At 45.4% G+C, this 18,845-nt stretch overlaps 1 protein-coding gene across 2 annotated transcripts in view; it reads right to left on the bottom strand.

The window, feature by feature from the left end:
- Positions 1–377: 377 nt before the first annotated feature.
- MINAR1 (membrane integral NOTCH2 associated receptor 1) overlaps positions 378–18,845 on the bottom strand; it is a 50,905-nt gene continuing 32,437 nt past the window's right edge. The window contains exons 1-4 of one of the 2 annotated variants that reach the window (XM_052672154.1): positions 16,784–16,952; positions 8,709–11,051; positions 6,979–7,233; positions 378–3,575 (exon numbers count right to left, since the gene is read on the bottom strand). In XM_052672154.1, coding sequence (XP_052528114.1) covers positions 3,378–3,575; positions 6,979–7,233; positions 8,709–11,006 — 2,751 coding nt within the window. In that variant the 5' untranslated portion in view covers positions 11,007–11,051; positions 16,784–16,952 and the 3' untranslated portion in view covers positions 378–3,377. Of the gene's footprint in view, positions 3,576–6,978; positions 7,234–8,708; positions 11,052–16,783; positions 16,953–18,845 lie in introns of those variants that run through there. The other variant, XM_052672156.1, reaches the window with a different exon arrangement.

Raw genomic sequence — 18,845 nt, 5'->3', positions numbered from 1 at the left:
GGTTGCACAAACGCATAAAGGAAATAGACTCCAAAATATTAGTCATGACCTTGTTAGAACAGTTGATACGGCATAATTCAGTCATGAAATAACCTACAAAATGAAATATTATGATTAGTGTCAAGAGCTAATCTCCCAAAAGCTCAGACATTGTAATGCAAAGGAGATTTTTAAAGAAACCCAACAAACTCATTTTTCATTATCTTCTGCCATCTTATTATTTCACAAGTGAGAAATCCATTAGCAATTCCGCCAAGAACTAGATGGAGTGCTTAGTTATCTAACACTGCGATGCTCACATCCCATGGCTATCTTGATGTCCCTGGAAAAGAAAAAGAGGAAAAGCAATGGGATAATAAATTACTGTAACTGCTTCATTAAAACTTGGGACACTGTAATTTTCAAGTTTATTTGGTATTATATTTAAATGAACCGAAAGGCAACATTGTACAGTTACTTTATAAAATAAAATCATTACATTGTACATTAACCAAAGCCCCATTAAAAAAAAAAAATCCTAAAAAGTCATTTGGGGACAGATTCTGTTCTTGCACTTCTACACATATGACTTATGGAGCTGATTTCTGCAGCTCTCCTGTTGTAGGAAAAGTAAACAGGATTCGCCCCCAGAATACTATTTATTTCATTTTGTAATTCTTGCAGTTGCATTTTATCACGTGTAATATATCAAGTTTATAAGGCATAAATACGAAAAACAGTTCAATATGTTCATCATAATTTTAATTAAATAATACAATCTAAGACACTTTTTTTTTTTTCAATCACACCAAGGATTACAATGTACCTATAGCTTTAGTTTATTTTTCTTTTTAAATACAAAAGTCTATCATGTAGTATACAGCATATATGAGTTGATAACTGGTTCACAAGGTCAACCACAATATTCTCACAGGTTTCTATTGTAGGACCTCCCCTTGTTTTATACATTCTGCACAGGGCTGAAGGGTCCCTCCTTCCTGGGCCGCTCTCCTCTGGCAGCAGCAGCAGCCACCACTGCACCACCCTTATCTATTTTAAGCAAAGATGAGGAACTCAATGGGAAGACTTGGAATGCCCATTTTCCATAGGGGAAGCCTAGGGATGCCCATTTTCTACAAGGGAAGGCAAAGTGGTGGCTCCTGGAGGTATCTGTGGAGCATGGAGGTGGAGCCGGGCCCTGCCTTCCCCACTGCCCATGGGCTCCTAGCACTGCTGAGATGCTTCCCAGACACTGCGAGAGCCAAACGGAGCTCAAATTAGGGATTTGTGCCAAACCATGTGCTGGCATGCTGCTACAATGGGATGGCTTGCCTCTGTTCAATGGGAGGATGGGCAAAAGCGTTTCAGTAAATTAGGGGTACTTGGGATGCTGAGCTCTTAGCTTCATGACTCAATCTCCTCCCAGATCCTCAGGATATTTGATGTCCCTAATGCAAAAATTCCTTGATGCCAACGAATAACATTAGGACTTCCTGTCTCTACCTGGAACCAGTGAGATTTCTACATCTACAATCAACATAAATTGTGCATAAGGTAAAACGCAGAGCAATGGCTCTGCGGAGAGTATTCACATGTCTAAAATTAGACATCTTGCTGGCAGTTCTGAAACATCCCTGGGGGTTACTCTACCTGTCTATATTTACTACGTATGGAAGCTGAGCTCCTAAACATAGGTGCTCTGAATCACATGGTGATAGAAGGCCTTAGGGGAGCCCAAAATAGATGGTGTGAATTATTCCCTGTCTACTGTGACTCCATCCTGCAGCACCTGGAAGGAAAGAGAAATCTTAGTATAGAAATGGGGAAAAAAAAACCACAGGATTTGGGTCAGGATTGCACCAGGAGGTGCAGGTTTTGGTGTAGGCTGTGCATCCCATCCACCCAGAGAGGGACGGGCAGGGGACGCTCTCACAGCTGCTACATGGCTGTGAAGGAGCCAAATTACCTTCCGTAAAAAGCATTTACTGAGAGGATCTCATTTCTCTCAGAAGACCAGCAAGATCACGTTAATTCTTGAAAATACTTTTTTTAGATATTTTTTCCCATCTATCTGTGGCAGAAGAGAAATACTGTCTGGGTATTTACTTACACACTGCATGACAGGGAGTTTCTGTCATAGCTTGAGAATTCCTTTTAACCTGCTACGTGCATTTGGGATAGAGCATTAAATGGATGTTTCTCATGGGGTTACAGACTTCTTGCTGCCCAGTAGAGTCAACCATCATTCTTAAGCACATTAGCACTAGGGAAGCAGAAGGGCTCCCTGCGCTGAATGCATTGCATTAACAGCAAGTTTCCACCAGCGCTGAAAAACTGTGCCCTTAATATAAGTGCTCAGTAACCACCAGCCCTGCAATTTGAAGAGCAATCTGAACTGTATAGAAGGCTTGCGGGAAAAGAAGCTCCATTAGTACCCATTATGCCATGATTTATGTTATGGGCTTAAAATAGCAAAATTAAACCGTTCTATTTAATCCACAGTCTAAAAAAAGGCACAAAGACTTTGTGACAAAATCATAACTGTTCAGATTACATTTGCAAGAACTTCAGCAGAGTGTTGCTTGGATTTGCCAGCTTTGCTTGCTGGCAGGAGTGAAATTGAGACAATTCCACTGTCTGCAGAGGTAAAGAATACCCTTTCGGCAAGGCATGTTTGCCAGCTCTATGCAAATGTTATTCAACAGAAGCAACTGAAACCTCTTTTGATTGCTTTAGAACATAATCTTTTTGGTCTGCAGCACATTGCACTTATCTAAGTACTCAGTGATGACAGTGGGTCTTAGGGCAAGACCAAATATAAAGAGCCCTTTTTAATCTGAACATAGAAATGAACTCTGTTCATGGCTACACAGTCTGCTTTCAATCAAATGATCATGATATGCATAAATACTATAAAATAAATACAATACATTCAGAGTTTTCTACATTGTAGAGCTTTAAGACATTTGCAGCTCCCCGATGTAATGCATATACAACATTCCCTTCTATACAGTGCTTCCTGCAGGTACTCACACCTCCACCGAATGCAACATAGCTCAGACAAACCTCACCCTTTTTCTGGATTCTCATCAGTCTCTGGAAAACATTATATTGTCTCTTTAGGAAAAAAAATATTGCACTTCTAAAAATGCATAAAAATGGAACCGAGTTCCCATCAGCTCTGCCACGCACACGGACCTTTATTTAAAATAACACTTCTCAAAAAACCTTCTCTCTCATCATTTCACGTTTTGTCTGCGTTTGCAGCACTCTCCATCAGGATATCCTCAGAACGTTCCTCCTTAGCAGATTCCTCTACAGTTTTGCCACCGGCTGCTTGAAACAGGGAGTGAGCTCTCTGAGATGCGCCCAGCTGCAGTCACGGCTCTGTCCGTGGTTCAGGATTTCATTGTACAAATGGGAACTACAATGACCAGGATCACCGTACAAGCGGCCGCTGCTATCAGGGCAGCTATCTTGCACACCTTTGCTCTTCTGAACTCGGCTTCTTTGCGCTTTAACAAGGAATCGTAGCCAGGAGTATAAATGTCTTCCATCCAGTACTCTAAGTTGTTCGGGTTTAAAGATTCTTGAGTCTAAAAATTAAAAGGAAACAGTTGTTAAGTGCCTGGGATCTGTCACCAATAAAGCAAGCAAAGCCAGTACGCCTCCCAGCTGCTGTCAGGATGAAGTGAGCTATGGCTGCTCCGTGCATCCCTCCAACTGCATTTCTCCCAATCCCACTTCCGTAAGACGGAAGGAAGAGGCAACAAAATACTGCAACAAATAAACTCCCTCAATGGTATTGTTCTGCTGCAAAATACCCAACATACTTCTGATATGCTGGAAACGTCATCATCTTGGGTGGCATTTAAATAAGATCTCTTTAATCTCCTTGGCAGCAGAGATGTCAGCGACCGGGCTGTCACTGCTTTCTAAATTATTAAAGCCCAGCTGGTAGGAAGGGTTCCTCACACACATTCCTTACAACTGACATTTTATGAAGCTAACCCTAGCTTTTAACCATGGGACCATAGGATACCCCAAGTTGTACGGGACCCGTACGAATCACTGAGTCCAACTTCTGGCTCCACACAGGCCTACTCAAGACATTGGGGGTTTTTGAGTGTTTTATTTCTTATGGTTTTTTCTTCCTGTTTTTTTTTTTTTATTCATTACAATTTTTGAGCTCTTTGAGCTTTACATTTCCACCTTGCTTGTGGTTGTTTTTGTTTTTTTTTCCTTCCATCCTTTCTCCAAGGGAAAACAGGGAAAAATGGAAAACCCAAACAGCAGGCATTGTATTGTATTTAGTAGAAGAAAAGAAAGCAAAAGTGTGAAAAAGGAGAGGAAAAAAAAAAATTAAAAAATGACAACTTTTCCTTAAAGCTGTCTCCTGTATCCGAGTTTCCAAAAGGCCATTTCTCTAAAAAATAAGGAAGATTCCCCATAGAAATCTCCCAGTGAGAATACCCTAACACAGCGCCATAATGGGCCCAATGCAAAGCTCACTGGAGCCAGCACAAAGAAACTCCAGCAGACTTGAGAAGGATTTGGGTAAGCCTATAATTGGCTCATTGAGATTTGTGGCCATGAGCTGCTGGCTGAAACCTTCCTTTGCCTGGAAGCACTATTTGCTTTATGCAAAGAAGCATTCCATGGCAGTATTGTATAGCCACCTCAGAAATAAACAATTAAGCAGCAGTTTCATGATCGTTTAACGGAGATCTCTATGACAGCTGAAGCAGAGACCATCAGCTGAGCCTTCATGCTGCACCATTCATCCTGACAGTGCCTCCTTATACACAGGACAAAGCACTGGGATCTCACCTGGACCCCATGCCTTTGACTCAAATGCAATTTTGCAATTTCTGCTTTAAAGGAAGATCAGGAGAAATTTTAAATGAGCAAACAACTGCATAAACAAAACCAAGGACAGCCGTGCTATGCTTCAAGGGAATTATACTTTCAGACCCCTCTGCATTGATATTGACCTTTTAACTACTTCAGAAGGAAGATGCATTATTAAAAAGGCCCATTACTGTTAGTCAGCTTCCTTTCCCATTTCATTGCCAGATGTAGGAATGTTCATTAAAGCATAATGTATTTACTTTCAGTTCTAATAAAATTAATCACTGAGGAAAACCCACTCATCAGTCTGCGTCTGTTCTTTAAGTCTGTCAGTAAGCTCTATTATGAAGTCTAGACGTGAGGTTTGTGGAGTAGATGCAATTCCTACAGTCCTTTTGGGGGGAGAGAATCAAACTTGTAAAGTTTTATCACCTTTATCCTAAAGATAAATGATGGCACTAAGCTGCTTTCTCTGGTTTGCTCACAGTCGTGCAGAGCTGCTTACATGGAAGAAAGCAGTCCTACAAGGACCAGATGGAGAACACTTCTCCCAGGGGAGTTATGCTTCCAAATATCACCTCCCCAGTTGCCTCTGCTCAGCAGATAAGGGCTGTTTTGCTGCAGAGGAACTGCTTGCAACCTCTTCCTACTATAGCACATGGGCTGCAATGACAAGGGAAGGAATTTGGTAAACCCCTTGATGCTTTTAAATCCCAGAGAGCAGCACACAGCTGAGGTCCCTGTGCTGTTCAATTTCTCTCTGAGTGCATTTCAGCCACTGCAAGGAGCAAAGCTTGGTGAGGATAAGGGTGCTCACGAGAGCTGAGCCTGGAAGTAAATATGCTGTGCCCAAATTCCTTGCGATCATTTATGCAAGTTGCACTATAGCACTGTGGGGGTGACTGCATGCACTGCTGATCAGCCCTGGGCTGTAGGTCAGTGTGCTTCTAACACTGCCAGCCCAGCAGCTAACCAAGGCAGCTTGCTCGGCTCTGGGGCATGCATACATCTGCAAGCAGCCCAGAATGCCTGAGGTCAGCACCAGTCCCCTGCTGGCTCTACCTGCTGCCATATAGAATCATAGAATAGTGTGAATTGGAGGGGACCTTTAAAGGTCATCTCGTCCAAATCCCCTGCAATAAACAGGGACACCTAAGCTGATCAGGTACTCAGAGCCCCATCCAGACTGACCCTTCTTACAGCAGCTTCAAATATACAGTGATTTGGGAAAAATTAAACCCCAAATTGGGTTTGTCTTTCACTAACCCACTCTGCTGTTTTTTGTTATTCTTTTTAAGCTATATGGCTATGCCTGCATTAACAAGTTGTACAACCTGGTAGGAGCAGATCAGCAGAAGAGCAGTAAAGACCCTGGATCTCCCCTTCTGACTTTGAAGGAGGGAAGTGGCTTGGGACTACCTCTGGTTTGGCCCATTAGTGGTCGGGAGTGCATCATTTGATCAGGGAACACAATACACAATATAGTTTAAAATGAACAAACTCAGTTGGCACTCAGCAGTATGAACCAAAATCAGGCAAGCAGTGACTATTGGAAGAATTAGCACAAAGGCACACACACTTGCAAACTGAACTAAAATGTGAGCAAGACACATTAACTGATCTGCTCTTCATGCGAGCTTGTTGTTCCAACAGCCTCTTCAATGCCATAACAGCGATGTGTTTCAGAAGGAGTTACAGTATTGAATGTCTCCTACAAATATCTTGCTTCATGTTTCCAAAGTGGAAAAAGCATTAACACAAATTTTCTGTGAACAATTCAGACAGAATGAGGATAAAAGAAAAAGCAACAATGCTAGATTCTCCCCACTGACTTGCTATGAGCAGTTCATCTCTGCACCCCGTTATCCCCGTCTTCTTTGTTAGAGCTACAGATATTGCACTGGCCTACCAGACATTTCTCCATTACAGAATAAGAGGGAGCACCAACCTGGCAAGGATCATCATTCAGCAATCAAACATCCACATTTTTCTTTGTTCTTAGCCAGGATGGATAGGGATCAGCCAGACTAGTGGCTCAACACTAAATAGCTCCTTTCTGAGCTATCCAAATCCCTTCTTAAATGCATACTCTAGTAATATCCAGTCACAAACAAGCCATTCACATTAACAAAAAAAAAAGGGACTCACTTGTAGATCCAATGCTGCAATCTTGCCTTTATCCCCTGAATTCCTCGTGTATTCTTCTATGGTCCACGACGGCTGGGCACGTTTCACTTCAGCCAGTTCTGTCAACCTCATATCTGTGTAGAGCGGGTTGCTTTTCATGTGTGACTTGAGTGATGCAGGGTAAGGATGAGGACTAAAGACTTGTTCAATCAAGAAAGCATCTTTTGGCTGTTTGGGGAGCCTATGTGGCTGTGGGATTTCGTATTGCCTGTCTGCCTGCAATAGGGTTCAAAAGAATTTGAGAAAAGAAACAGGACTATGAGGGAGTTAAACACAGAGGATAGAGATATTCCTTTCAGACTCACCAAAAGATATTGCTTATAGGTCACAATAAAAGAAGTACCAGTTAGAACAAAGGCTTTGGTTGTCCTTAATCTTTTTTGCCCACCCTCTTCTCACAACCAGATCAAAGAAGTATTTTACAGACTTGGCTCTCCACAGCATGAACACAAAGAAGATGCAAAGAGGAAATTTAGGTTTTGTACTGTTTGCAGGCTATAAAACTATTCTGAAAATAGCCCTGACATGCAGAAAATCCTAGCTGACCTGGTAAAGCTATGAGCCCCACGCAAGCTTCCAGATTTGTGTTTCCAGAGCAAATCTTGTCAGGAAGATGTCCTGGAATACTCTCCCCTTGACACCATACCACCCGTTGAACCAATCCAACGTGATCCATACTCTACCACAGAAGCAAGGAAGGGACTTTCAAAATCAGCATTTCATTCTGGGCAGATGAATGTATAGAAATGCTGTGAGTTGTGCTTACTAAGGGTAACCCTCTTCCCCTTCTGCAATCTGCTAATAACCCATGGTTCATGGCTTCTTGTTCATCCCTTTGGACTTGCCCCATCAAACGTCACCCTCTCTTTCCTCAATCATTCTTTGCCCTCTATCCCCATCTTAAGGAGTCACAGCAAGGCCATCTTGTGTTCTTGGTAGACAATGGAGCTGTAGGATCCCCAGTGCCCTCTACCAGCCTCTACTTCCTTGAAACTGAAACAATTGCCCACATAGTACGCAGTTGTAGCTGAGCAGCAACCCTATATCTGTGCAAGGACAGCCACAATAGGCATGTTATCTGTGAAGGCAGCAGTGGGCAGTGGTTGGGATAGATGGTCAGAGATCCTCTGACTGACGAAAACAAGACAGAGGAGGGTTCAAGACACTTGTAAATGGCTGTGACGGTCAGACACGTAACTACAGTTTGCATCTCATGGTGCACATGCAAAGATTCTTTTCCTGAGGGATTCAAAACCATGAATATATTTTTTTGCGTTTTAAATATGCTTCTCTGATAATAGCCATCGCCATGCAATTTCAAACCATCTTTTTAAACCAACCTCTGGAGAATTTCAGACTGTAACAATTTTCCTCATGCTCTTTTCACCAAGTTAATTACCTGGCCTCCTTACATGACGATGATGAACATCATCTTCTTTCAAAGACTTCACCCAAATTACTCCTCTCTCTTTTCAAAAGAGCGAAGTGCTTTTAGGAATAACTTGACCATATTGCAGCTGCTCAGCACAAAATATGTAGGCACAAAATCACTCAATTACGATAACAATAAGGATAGGAATAACATGGCAGGGCAAAGAATTGCCATATCCTGAGACTCGTGGTGACTGTGGAAAACATTCATAACTAGATTATTTTTAAGTGTTTATTATGGGAGCTAAGGTTGAAATTACCTCTTTAGATTTCCTGTGCCAGTCCTTGTTTTCTCCTCCATCTCTATCTTTCATTTCCTCGTCTGTGATGCCAACTTTGTTGGTGTAAGTAATGGCTCTCCAGTCTCGAGGAGAGTTTGAAATGCTTGCTATTTTGGATTCAGTTGCACTATTTTCCTCTGTTAATGATCTTGATGACCTCCTAGTAAATAAGCTTTTTTTTAAGGCCTTTACTCGAAGACTCTCGCTGTTACTTCCGCTGGCGTCTGAACAGCACCATTCAGGATTGTTCTCTAATTTGCTCCCATGAGGAGTGTTGTGGCACTGAAATATCTGGGGGGAATTACTTTCATCTGACGCGGCATCGCTTGTCAGTGAGTTGAGATCTATTTGCACGCTGACCTTCTCTGGCTGCTGAATTTTTTGATCCAACTTGCTTAATTTTCCCAGGACCTGGGAGATTTCTTCTCGGACGCCTGAGAGCGATTCAAGTTTCTTCTCTATTTCGCCAATCCTCAAAACTAATTTGCAGACACTTGTTTTCAGTTCATCATCCACGTTACTGATATCTGCCCGGACCACTTTATCTAATTTGTTGCAGGCACTCCCGTTGGAGATTTTAGTCAGATTGTGCTCAGGTGAGCTGTCACAGTCTGATTTATGCATCTGAGACAAGGAACCAGTGCTATTGTAGCACGAAGACTGCATCACTCCTGTGGACCCACTGATACTCATGTCATCCAAAAACCGGAAAATGTCACTGATATCATCACTCACTATTTCAGAGTCATCATCTGAGTGCTTAAGAGAGTGCCGCTCTGCATACTTGGCTTGGCCAGGTGCACACAAATCCTTACATTTCTTATGGTCCAGGACTTGCTGCTCCGTTTGTGTCCCAACACTCATGGTTCTGTCAATACTTAAGATTTGAACAGAAGTGCAATTAATGCTTTTGTCCTTAAACTTTTTGACTGGCTCGTGCTTTTCCACATCTAGAATGGAAGGAATTTCCTTGGGTTTGTGTCCATTTTGTTTCACAGCGTAGTTTGTCTGCATAATGGGTTGCTGATCCTTCGGATTTAGGTAGGACTGATGTCTGTCAGCTGAAGGGAAGTTTGGAGATGGGTTGTTTGAGCTCTGGTACCGTGGCTTCTCTTCTGACTGCTTTCTATTAAAAAATGATCGTTCAAAGTCAGGTACCTCCTCAGTATTTAAACTCCAGCTTTTAGCTGGCCAGGCAGTTTGTTTGGTTGGCTTTCCAGTCCACTTTTTGGTGTCCTGGGGCCCAAGAATAGTCGTTGGGCCGAAATATGTTGAAGCTTGAAGATCATCTAAGCTCTCGTGCTTCACTCGTCTTTTATCTGGTATAGGAGAATAAACTGGATTCAAGTACTGGCTGCTGTATGGCATTTCAAAGCTGTGGTTGAAAAAAGTCTGCTTAGAGCTTTCTTTTCTGTTCTGAGGCTCTCTGTGTCCATCTTCTGGCTTTTTGTTGGATGGTATTAAGTTGGGAGATATTGTAATCAGATTATGAAAATCTTCTTTGAATATATTTCTTTTCTGGACACACGACTGCATCACAAATGGCTCATCGTTTGAAATGAAAGTTTCTTTCAGGCCTGTGCTTATAGGCAAAGAGTCTTGGTCTGAAATAGATTCATTTTCAATGTTCATGGGGAAGTACGTGCTCTGCATCTCACACGGTGGAGACGTGGCAATGGAATAGGATGCCAGAGCCTGCAGCCTGTCCAGAGATGCAGCCCGGCCCTTCATCTCCTTGTTAACTCCAAGCAAGAAGTTGGGCTCTGATGAGGGAACAAACTGCTGGCAGTCTTTGCAGTCCATCTTCCTGCATTTTGAAGACCTTCTGACTGCAAAGCCCTGGCTGAAGTCCTGCTCACTCAGCTCACAGTTGGGCACGCACTCTGCCATGTTGCAGATCTCTGTGTCAGACCTACATGACTCAAAGGACTCCTTCTTCTTCACTTTCTGCCTTGCAACTGGAAGTTTCTCCTTGGCCACTCCCCCGTTCATTTGTATGAGGTTGAATATCGTTACTATATCTGCTGCCACCATGATTTTCTTTGATTGCTGATTGTTTACAGTGCATCGCATTTTGTCTTTGAATAAAGTTGCTGGGAAATTAGGATCCAGGCAAGCAGTGTAAAACAGCACGCTACGGAGTTTGGCCAGCTGGGACAGATCAAACCTTGCACAGAGTGACTTGCAGAGATCCTGGTAAGAAACAGTATTCTGCTTTGTGTCCAGCTCCTCCAAGATCTTCACCAGAAAGAGTGAGGTTTCCTGGTTGGACTCCATAGTTTAAGCGTATTTTGTCATTTAACTGGAAACTGTGTTCCACTTCTACAGCAACACACAACAGCAAACAGAAAAGATTGTAAGTCACCCATAGATAATGCCCAGGACCTTGTAATTCAGCCACAGATGGGACCTGACTCTCGTCATGCAATCAAGGGATCGGTTTTATAACCCAGCCTCAAGTTTCCAACCTCCAAGGCTGTAATCCTAGCATCAATGAAGTCAATAATGCTTAAATGGAAGCAGGATTTCATCCAAGGAGGCTCATTTGTGTCAGTATCTGCCAAAATGAGCAAGCGAATAAACAGTAGGAGCTTTGCAGGGGCTGAACTCATGGCAGATGTACTGTGACAACCTGCTTGCTATTGAGAGAAGAATAGAAAGAGTTAAGGAAAAAAAAAATCTCACAATCTTGAAACCAATCCAGCAGATGCTAGAGGGCTGCCTGCCAATCAGGGAGCATCTGAAGGCTGAGAAATATCAAGGACAGAGCACATCCTCTTCAGTGATATGATCCCAGAGAAAGCTGGGCAATGCAGCTCCATTCACCAGCCTGAAGAGACAGGGCAGAGGTGGGGAGAAAAGGCTGCACGTTTCTGTGAGTAACAGGAATAACTGAAGCAAGCACAGCTATTGTGAGCAGTGCGTTGGGAAGGTTGTGAAACCGTGCTTTGGGAGTGGGAACCAACCTCTGGCTGTTATGGATCTGGAAAGGATGCTAGCAATTCACTGGTCTACGCAGGTCACAGTATGCTGTAATCTGTCAATTCCTATGCCTGGTCACTTGTTATTCTTACTCATAGGAATGACACAAATATTTCTCCTTCCCCAAAAGCTGTGGTATTTCCCCCCATTCATTCCCACCCTTAGATGTCCCTGAAAAAGGGCATCTCTATCCACACCAAGTGTAGAATGTCTATCTGAATGACAAAGCACAGGTTAGGCTTGCAAGGTTCCTTACTACTCCTTTAAAAAGTCACCCCCCATCCAAAAATATCAGAATTCCTGAGCACTGAGCAGAAACACTGAACTCTCTGTGCTATGGCCTTTCATCTTGACCTGATGTTACACTGCTGATTGCTATCAGTGTCAGAAGCCAGCGTACAACAGCTTTCACAGCCAACACCACAGCAGCACCTTCCACAGGGGGAAAAAAAAAAAAGAAAAAAGAAGAAAAAAAAAGCAGTTGCCTGCGAGGAAATCTCCATGCAGATTTGCCTTTTTATTTCAGAAGCATCTTCCTGCTGCCTACGATCAGGAGCTGAGTAGCAACAGCATCAATGTGTCCCTGTGATAGTAAACACCACACTCGGAAACCAATGGCTACAGGGATTTTCAGGCACCTCCGCTGCAAGCATGTTTGCTTTTAAAGCTCCCGTATTATGCACAGCAGCACAGCTCTTCTGCTAACTGACAGGAGAGCAAAAATGTTATATTGCTCAGCGCTCAGCTGCAGAAAGTAATGCTGAAAGCTGCAGGAGGATGGTTGTACCCTTTTCCTCTTTATCAACTGAATGTGCTTGTGCACAGCCTCTTTATCACCCTGCCTTTGCATCTCTCTGACTTGTCACCATTAGGAAATGAAGCATCCTAGCCAAGTCCAAGCTGCTCTAATCCGCCACCGAAGCCACCAAGTGCTCCCAGAATTAACTTGACATGTGGGGCCAGCAACCAGGGGACCAGTGCAGCAACTCAATTTTCAGCATGCTATAAATCTGCCATTTGTGGAAATTGTGGCAGTCTGACGTTTTGCCACCTCAGAGCTGAATACAAGCAAAAGCAAACATCTCCTCCCTTCTGGAGCTTCACAGCTTCTCACCAAATCCACACCTGGACATGCATTTTCACAGCCTGATGTACACTTTGCTCTGCCTGCACCAATCTGCCAGAGGCCTGCTTTTTCCCCATTTGCCCTCCTGCTGAAATACACAAGTAGTCATTTTGCAATAAAATACTTCTTAAAGTCATTAACCCATTTTTCCCCTGTATTTCCCAGCACACCGTCTTTTCTCATGCCAATGAAAAGAAGCCAAGTAGAGTTTCTCAAAATTTTCGATTTTGCACAAAGCCATTCTTACAGCACTCTTCCCATCAGAGATTTCAACTTCCTGCCAGGTAACTAAACTTCATGAATCCAGTATACAGAATCATAGTGGTATTTTCCAACCTTAATGATTCTAAGATCACCCAGCCCAACCATCAGTCCACCCCCACCATGCCCACTGACCACATCTCTCAGTGCCACGTCCCCACAGTTCTTGAACACCTCCATAGGCAGTGACTCCACCACCTCCCCGTGTAGCCTGTGCCTCACCACCCTTTCTGAGAAGAAACTTCTCCTAACACTCAACCTGAACCTCCCCCGGCAACTTAATGGCAACTTAAAGCCATTACTTCTTGTCCTACAACTTAGGCGCTGCCTGCTTTTCAAAGTGCTGAGTGTCGACACCTTCAGTAGGGTTCAGAGGAAGCCTCTACATAATTCCAGGTCTCACACTGCTTAGCTGGACCAGCACCAGCAAGGTGCTGGTAAGTCAGCTAATAAGGCAGCACGGGAACAAAGAAGTGACAGAGGCTTTGAAACAGGGGTTGTTGAGAGAACTGATCCTGTGGAGGTGGGATTTGGCCAATTTGCACAACTGAGACTGATCTCTGGGAGTTGGGAATGGAAAAGGCAGGTTGCAAAATTAGACACAGGTCTTGAGGAGAAGCAAGCTAGCTGGGAGGTGGAATTATTACCCCTTCACTCTTTGGCTGTTCACAAGCACCTCTCCAGTGGGGACACGCTCAGGTGTAAAAGGTTCATTGAGCTTCAGACTGGCCATGGAAGTGGGAGCACTCCTGTGTCAGAGCATCAGAAACTCTGCCAGTAGAATACACAACAGATTCATGCTGTGAGAATAAAATAAGATGCAATACCCCAGAAGGACTATATATGACAGCCTCCAAATCTTGTTTCCAGGCAAACCTGGTGCCCAGGCTTTTAGTGGCACGCTATGGTCTCCTGTCTCTTGTTATGCCTGTGACAGAGGCAGCAGCCTCCTGGCAAGTCATCATAGGAGCTGCCACATCCCCAGCACTGGGGCCATGTTCATTCATCACATCTCAAAGCAGGACCAGAATAGACCTGGACATGGCACATAAATGGAAAGCTCCAAAATAAGAACAGGAAGAACTTTCAGAGAGGGCATAGAGTCATGAACCAGTCAAAGGCAGCAAAGAGAATGAAAGCACCCACAGCAAGCATACCAGCACAGAGGGGTGCTCACATGGCCTCAATTCCACCCAAGTCCTCCTGCCCTATCTTCACATTCAGCACCCCCAGACCAACTTTATCCTCCAGAGACACAAAGCTGACCACCAGGCACAGGGACAGGATGCAGCTTATTCATCCTCAGCAAGACAGCCTCTGATCAAACGAGCCACTTAACACTCCATCCTTAATGATTTTCTTCTATTAACTCCAGGAGAGTTACTTGGACTTAGCTTCCTCAGCCCCAACATCTGCAGCCCTAATAGCACAATTATATCGCAGCGTGGACTGTGCAGCATCATATTGCACGGGCAGTCGATGGGCTCTGGCTCTGACTGTGCACAAATGAGCTCCAGGCTCACCGCAAATCAATGCCTTCTTGCCCTGCACCAAGAGCAGCGAGCAGAGCTCTCATCTTACCACAAAGATCTCGCAGGCTCTGGGGGCACAGACCAAGAGTATGGCAGCCTCCATCGCAAGGAGAATGTGCTGTTCTCTTTTCTGGTGGCGCAACCCAGCGCTGGGGCATGACAGCTTCAGCCCAAACTCTGCCCCACTGCTTTGGAGTACACCAATCCCAACATGGAACTCCAAGTCCCACCTCTGGCAGTAGAAAGGTGCCTTGCAGAAGCCCAGATAGGAGCTGCTGGCAGTCAGTTTGTGTTATCCTCCTCCGTGATGCCCTCCCTCATTTCATTCCCTGCTCTCAGTGCCTCTGACATTTGCTCTCCCCATTTCCCAGAGCTCACACATGGATGTGGTTACCAGAGTCATCATTTCCCTCTCCCTTTGGTTTGCTTTTGTTCTATCGCTGTTGTTGACTACCGGGCCACCCTATAGCACTATCACCTCAACCACAAATAGATGAAATCCTCACATCAGTTCCCCCAGGAAGAGAGAGCTACTTCAGTGTGGGAGAACATTAATACAGAGGCTGTAATATGCTGTTTTACTATTAGCTTCAGCTCATAAATCTTGCAGCCTGTCTTCCCTGCGCCAGATACAATAAAACAAGGCAGGCAGGGTGCACTGCACGAAACATGGAATGCATGGAGATGGGGCTCCGTTGTTGTTTTCTCTCACGCTCACAGATACATCTCAATGCCCACACATTAAGAAATGCTGATGGACATGCACCCCGAGCTCTGTTTTCCTTCCACCCGATGGAAGCAAAGTCCGTTCCCACATGCCTTATTCCTCCCCCTGCCTTCTGCTTCTTAAGAAGAAAACTCAGGAGTGCACTTCAGAGCCCCATCCATGCGATAGGGATGGAAAAGCCCTCTCAAGCAGCTCTAGCTCACGCAGGGTTGGAGAGACTATACGCCCAGGATGGAGGGAGCTGTGCCGGCTCTGCGCCGTGCTGCCCTTTTAATTCACTCCTCTGGAGGATTTTAATTCACTCCTCTGGAGCCAGAAGGGAGGAATGGCTGCAGACAGGCATCCCGGAGGAGCTCATTCACTGGCACTGTTCTGTACAGGAACAATGCACACTTAGCATTCTCATGGGCATCACCACCGCTGGCCCCATCCAGGTTCACCTGGGGTGGGCTAACAATGGGAGAAGTTGCTGTTTTCTGGCACTGTTTGAGCAAGCCCTGTGAAAGCACACTGTGCTAACCCAGCTCCCAGCAGAGACCATGCTGTAAAGAGACTCTGCACTTCAGCTCCCCAATAAAATCCAGTAGCCTCCAAAGACTTCCACGGCATCAGCTGATGGGGAACTTGTGGGTAAAGACAGCACGTCCCCACAGCAGTGTCAAACAGGGTTTGCCATAGGTTTTTCTCATACAATAACATCAGGCTTATTATTTGCATTGTTTGGTTATGTAACACGGGTTAAGATTTGTGTATGGTCTGGCAAAGTGCAATCAGTCTAAAACCGTGCAATAAATTACTTGAATTATTACTGCATCAGATGCTCCTAGTTATTCTTTGCCAACTACTGGCCAACAAGCACACACAAACGCTGTCCTGCCAGTGCACTATATCAGAGCAAACCCAAATTAAATTTTTTGCCAAAAATTTCTGTACAGTGAAACAAACACCACTGCAAACACTGTCAGACAAATACAGATCAAGTCAAACATGAGCGCTTCATTCCATCCATGCTCTACCTGCATTTTTACATGGCAAACCCACAAACACACTAGATCTGACTTCACTCAGATGGGCTCCTCAACCCAGGGGGTGCAGAATCTCCAACAGGGATTTAGGGGGCCCAGGTTGGGGCTCACAGTGTTGGTCACCTCTAGAGACAAAACAATCTGTGTGGAACTATGCGCCACGCCAAAGTCATGGAGTTTCAAGATTTTTGAGTCTCCCCTTCCTGGGGAAGCCCAGCAAAGAGGTGACACCCCAGGTGTTAGCAAAGCACTGGGGGCTTCCATCCTGCACCCCACATCTCCAATCTGTGGGGGTACCGGTGCTGAGGTCACCTCCCACCCCCCCAATCCCTGCATTCTCCCGACAGATGGGGACCACTCGTCCCCTACACCCCATCCCGCACGTCCCCCCCGATGCTCACCTGGGGCTCCGCCTGCCTCTTGCCAGGGAAGCGCGGCCGTCAGGGCTGCCCCTTCCTCTGCAGCAGCCGCTTCCCAGCCGGGAGGAGGAGGAAGAGAAGGAGGAGGAAGAGCCCAAAGCCCCAGCAGGATGCCATAGCGCCGGGCTGCGCTGACAAAGGCGGTAGCAGGTTGGCACGGGAGAAGGAGGAGGAGGGACGGGAGGAGGGAGGGGGCTGCACAAGCCGAGCCTCCCCGCGCCGCCTCCTGAGCCCGCAGCTGCAGGAGGGGGTTCAGCCCGGCGGGAGCCAGCGCTGCGGCACCGGGGCTCGGCGCCCTACCAGGGATGCTACATCTTTTAGGCTTTATAAAATCCTTCCCACACGGTAGATTTTGCAGCCTCCTAGCGTCCAGCTTTCAGCCCCATTATGTCCTTCCCGCACCCCAAACCCATGGGTGTCTTGGTACAAAGGGGTGCATTTCTGCTGGGCTATCTTCCCACTTGTGGCTCGATGCGGGGTGCCTCGTCCCCCCAGCATCCGCCCCTTTGCGCCCACCGTGCTGAGGACGCTGCTGCCTCTCGGTGCTTCCGCGGTACCGAACCACATCGCACGGGGGGCTGGGGGCCCTGGTACCCAACCTCGTCTCACAGAAGGACGGTGGCACTGGTTGGGATGGGGTCACTGGCACAGGGAATGGCTTGCATAGGGCAATCAGCACCTCGGTTGTTGCGTGATACACGTGCAGCACCGAGGCACTCTCACTTGCCAGAGCTCATCCAGCATCAGGGCACTATTCCATTGCTGATGGTCTACTTGCTGTGCTACCCAGGAAATACTGCAGAGAGTTTTTAATAAAGGTGTTGCTAGGTGGATAAAGCCTCATATTTCATCTCACAGTAATCTTCAGGAGGTGAAATGTCATGTTTTTTTCCCTAAATGAATCCACCCAAAGGACTGCCTGCATGCCGTGGACATCTGCCTCTTACTTACTGTGACAAACTTGGGTACAGATAATTCTGCTTTTCTGGAAAAAACAGGGGGCCAGGAGAGGGTTTTTGTCCAAAACCCACTGATACATTAAAGTCCTTCCACTGACTTTGAAAAAAATTGCACATGATTCAGTGTACGTATATATATATACACACACACACACGAATATATGAAAAGGGTAGATGTCACACTGAGTGACATGGTTCAGCAGTACAGTGGTGATGGGATGATGACCTTTAGGGGTCTTTGCCATTTTTTGTGATTCTCTCTCCCTCTCTCTGATATAAAAACATATGCATGCAACAACTAATAAAAGAAGAAAAGGTAAACATGGATATTGGCAAATGGAAAGAGTTTGTACTGAATTTATTCTCACCCACCACTTCACAGAAATGAAAGAGGCAGTGTCCTTGAGCCCCCTTTTCCATGCTTCTCTCTGAGAGTTCTGTGCTCTAAGTAGGCGCTTAGTTGTAAATTGCATGCTTAGATGACTTCAGCCCTACACCATATCTTGTAGAGAATGCCTTCAGGCAACCAGAATTCACCACAAAGCTCTCCACGTCCTTCAGAACTGCAAGTACTAAGAAGGCAGAAGCAAACCCAGGCTGCAGCTGGAGCACAGTTTGAGCTCTTCCTGTTGTTCCCTCACTTCCCCCTCAGCACACAGAAGTTACGTATAATAGATGGCAAGGCTCTCACAAGCTGTTTGTGACCAGTAGCAGATATTAGGAGTTACCTGCAAAAACTGATTTGAAACAGTGAAATGCTGCAGCTGGTTTCACACACAGTGGTGTGTCCTGAACTGAAGGCAGCTCTGGAGAGAAGAGGGTTGAAATGTGCAGAGATGGCCCCAAACAGGAAACTCCCAAAGAGCCCAGAATGCTGCAGGAACCACATCCCCCACTTTCCCATCTGGACACCAAAGACCCCAGTCCTCACCCTTCTAACCCCAGCCAGGATGGGCAGCAGCTTCATTGGGAATCTCATGCCTGGGGTTGAGAAGCATAGCAGATCTCTCTGTCCCCATTCCAATTTTAGCACCATCATCATTTCCCCTCCCCACCTTTCCTTGACGTCTGCACTTTGTTTTCCA

The sequence above is a fragment of the Tympanuchus pallidicinctus genome, unplaced genomic scaffold, assembly GCF_026119805.1.
Source record: "Tympanuchus pallidicinctus isolate F22 unplaced genomic scaffold, pur_lepc_1.0 scaffold12, whole genome shotgun sequence".
NCBI classification, from domain to species: Eukaryota; Metazoa; Chordata; class Aves; order Galliformes; family Phasianidae; genus Tympanuchus; species Tympanuchus pallidicinctus.
The sequence above is the reverse complement of the archived record's forward strand: the minus strand, read 5'-3'. Positions and strand labels throughout refer to the sequence as shown.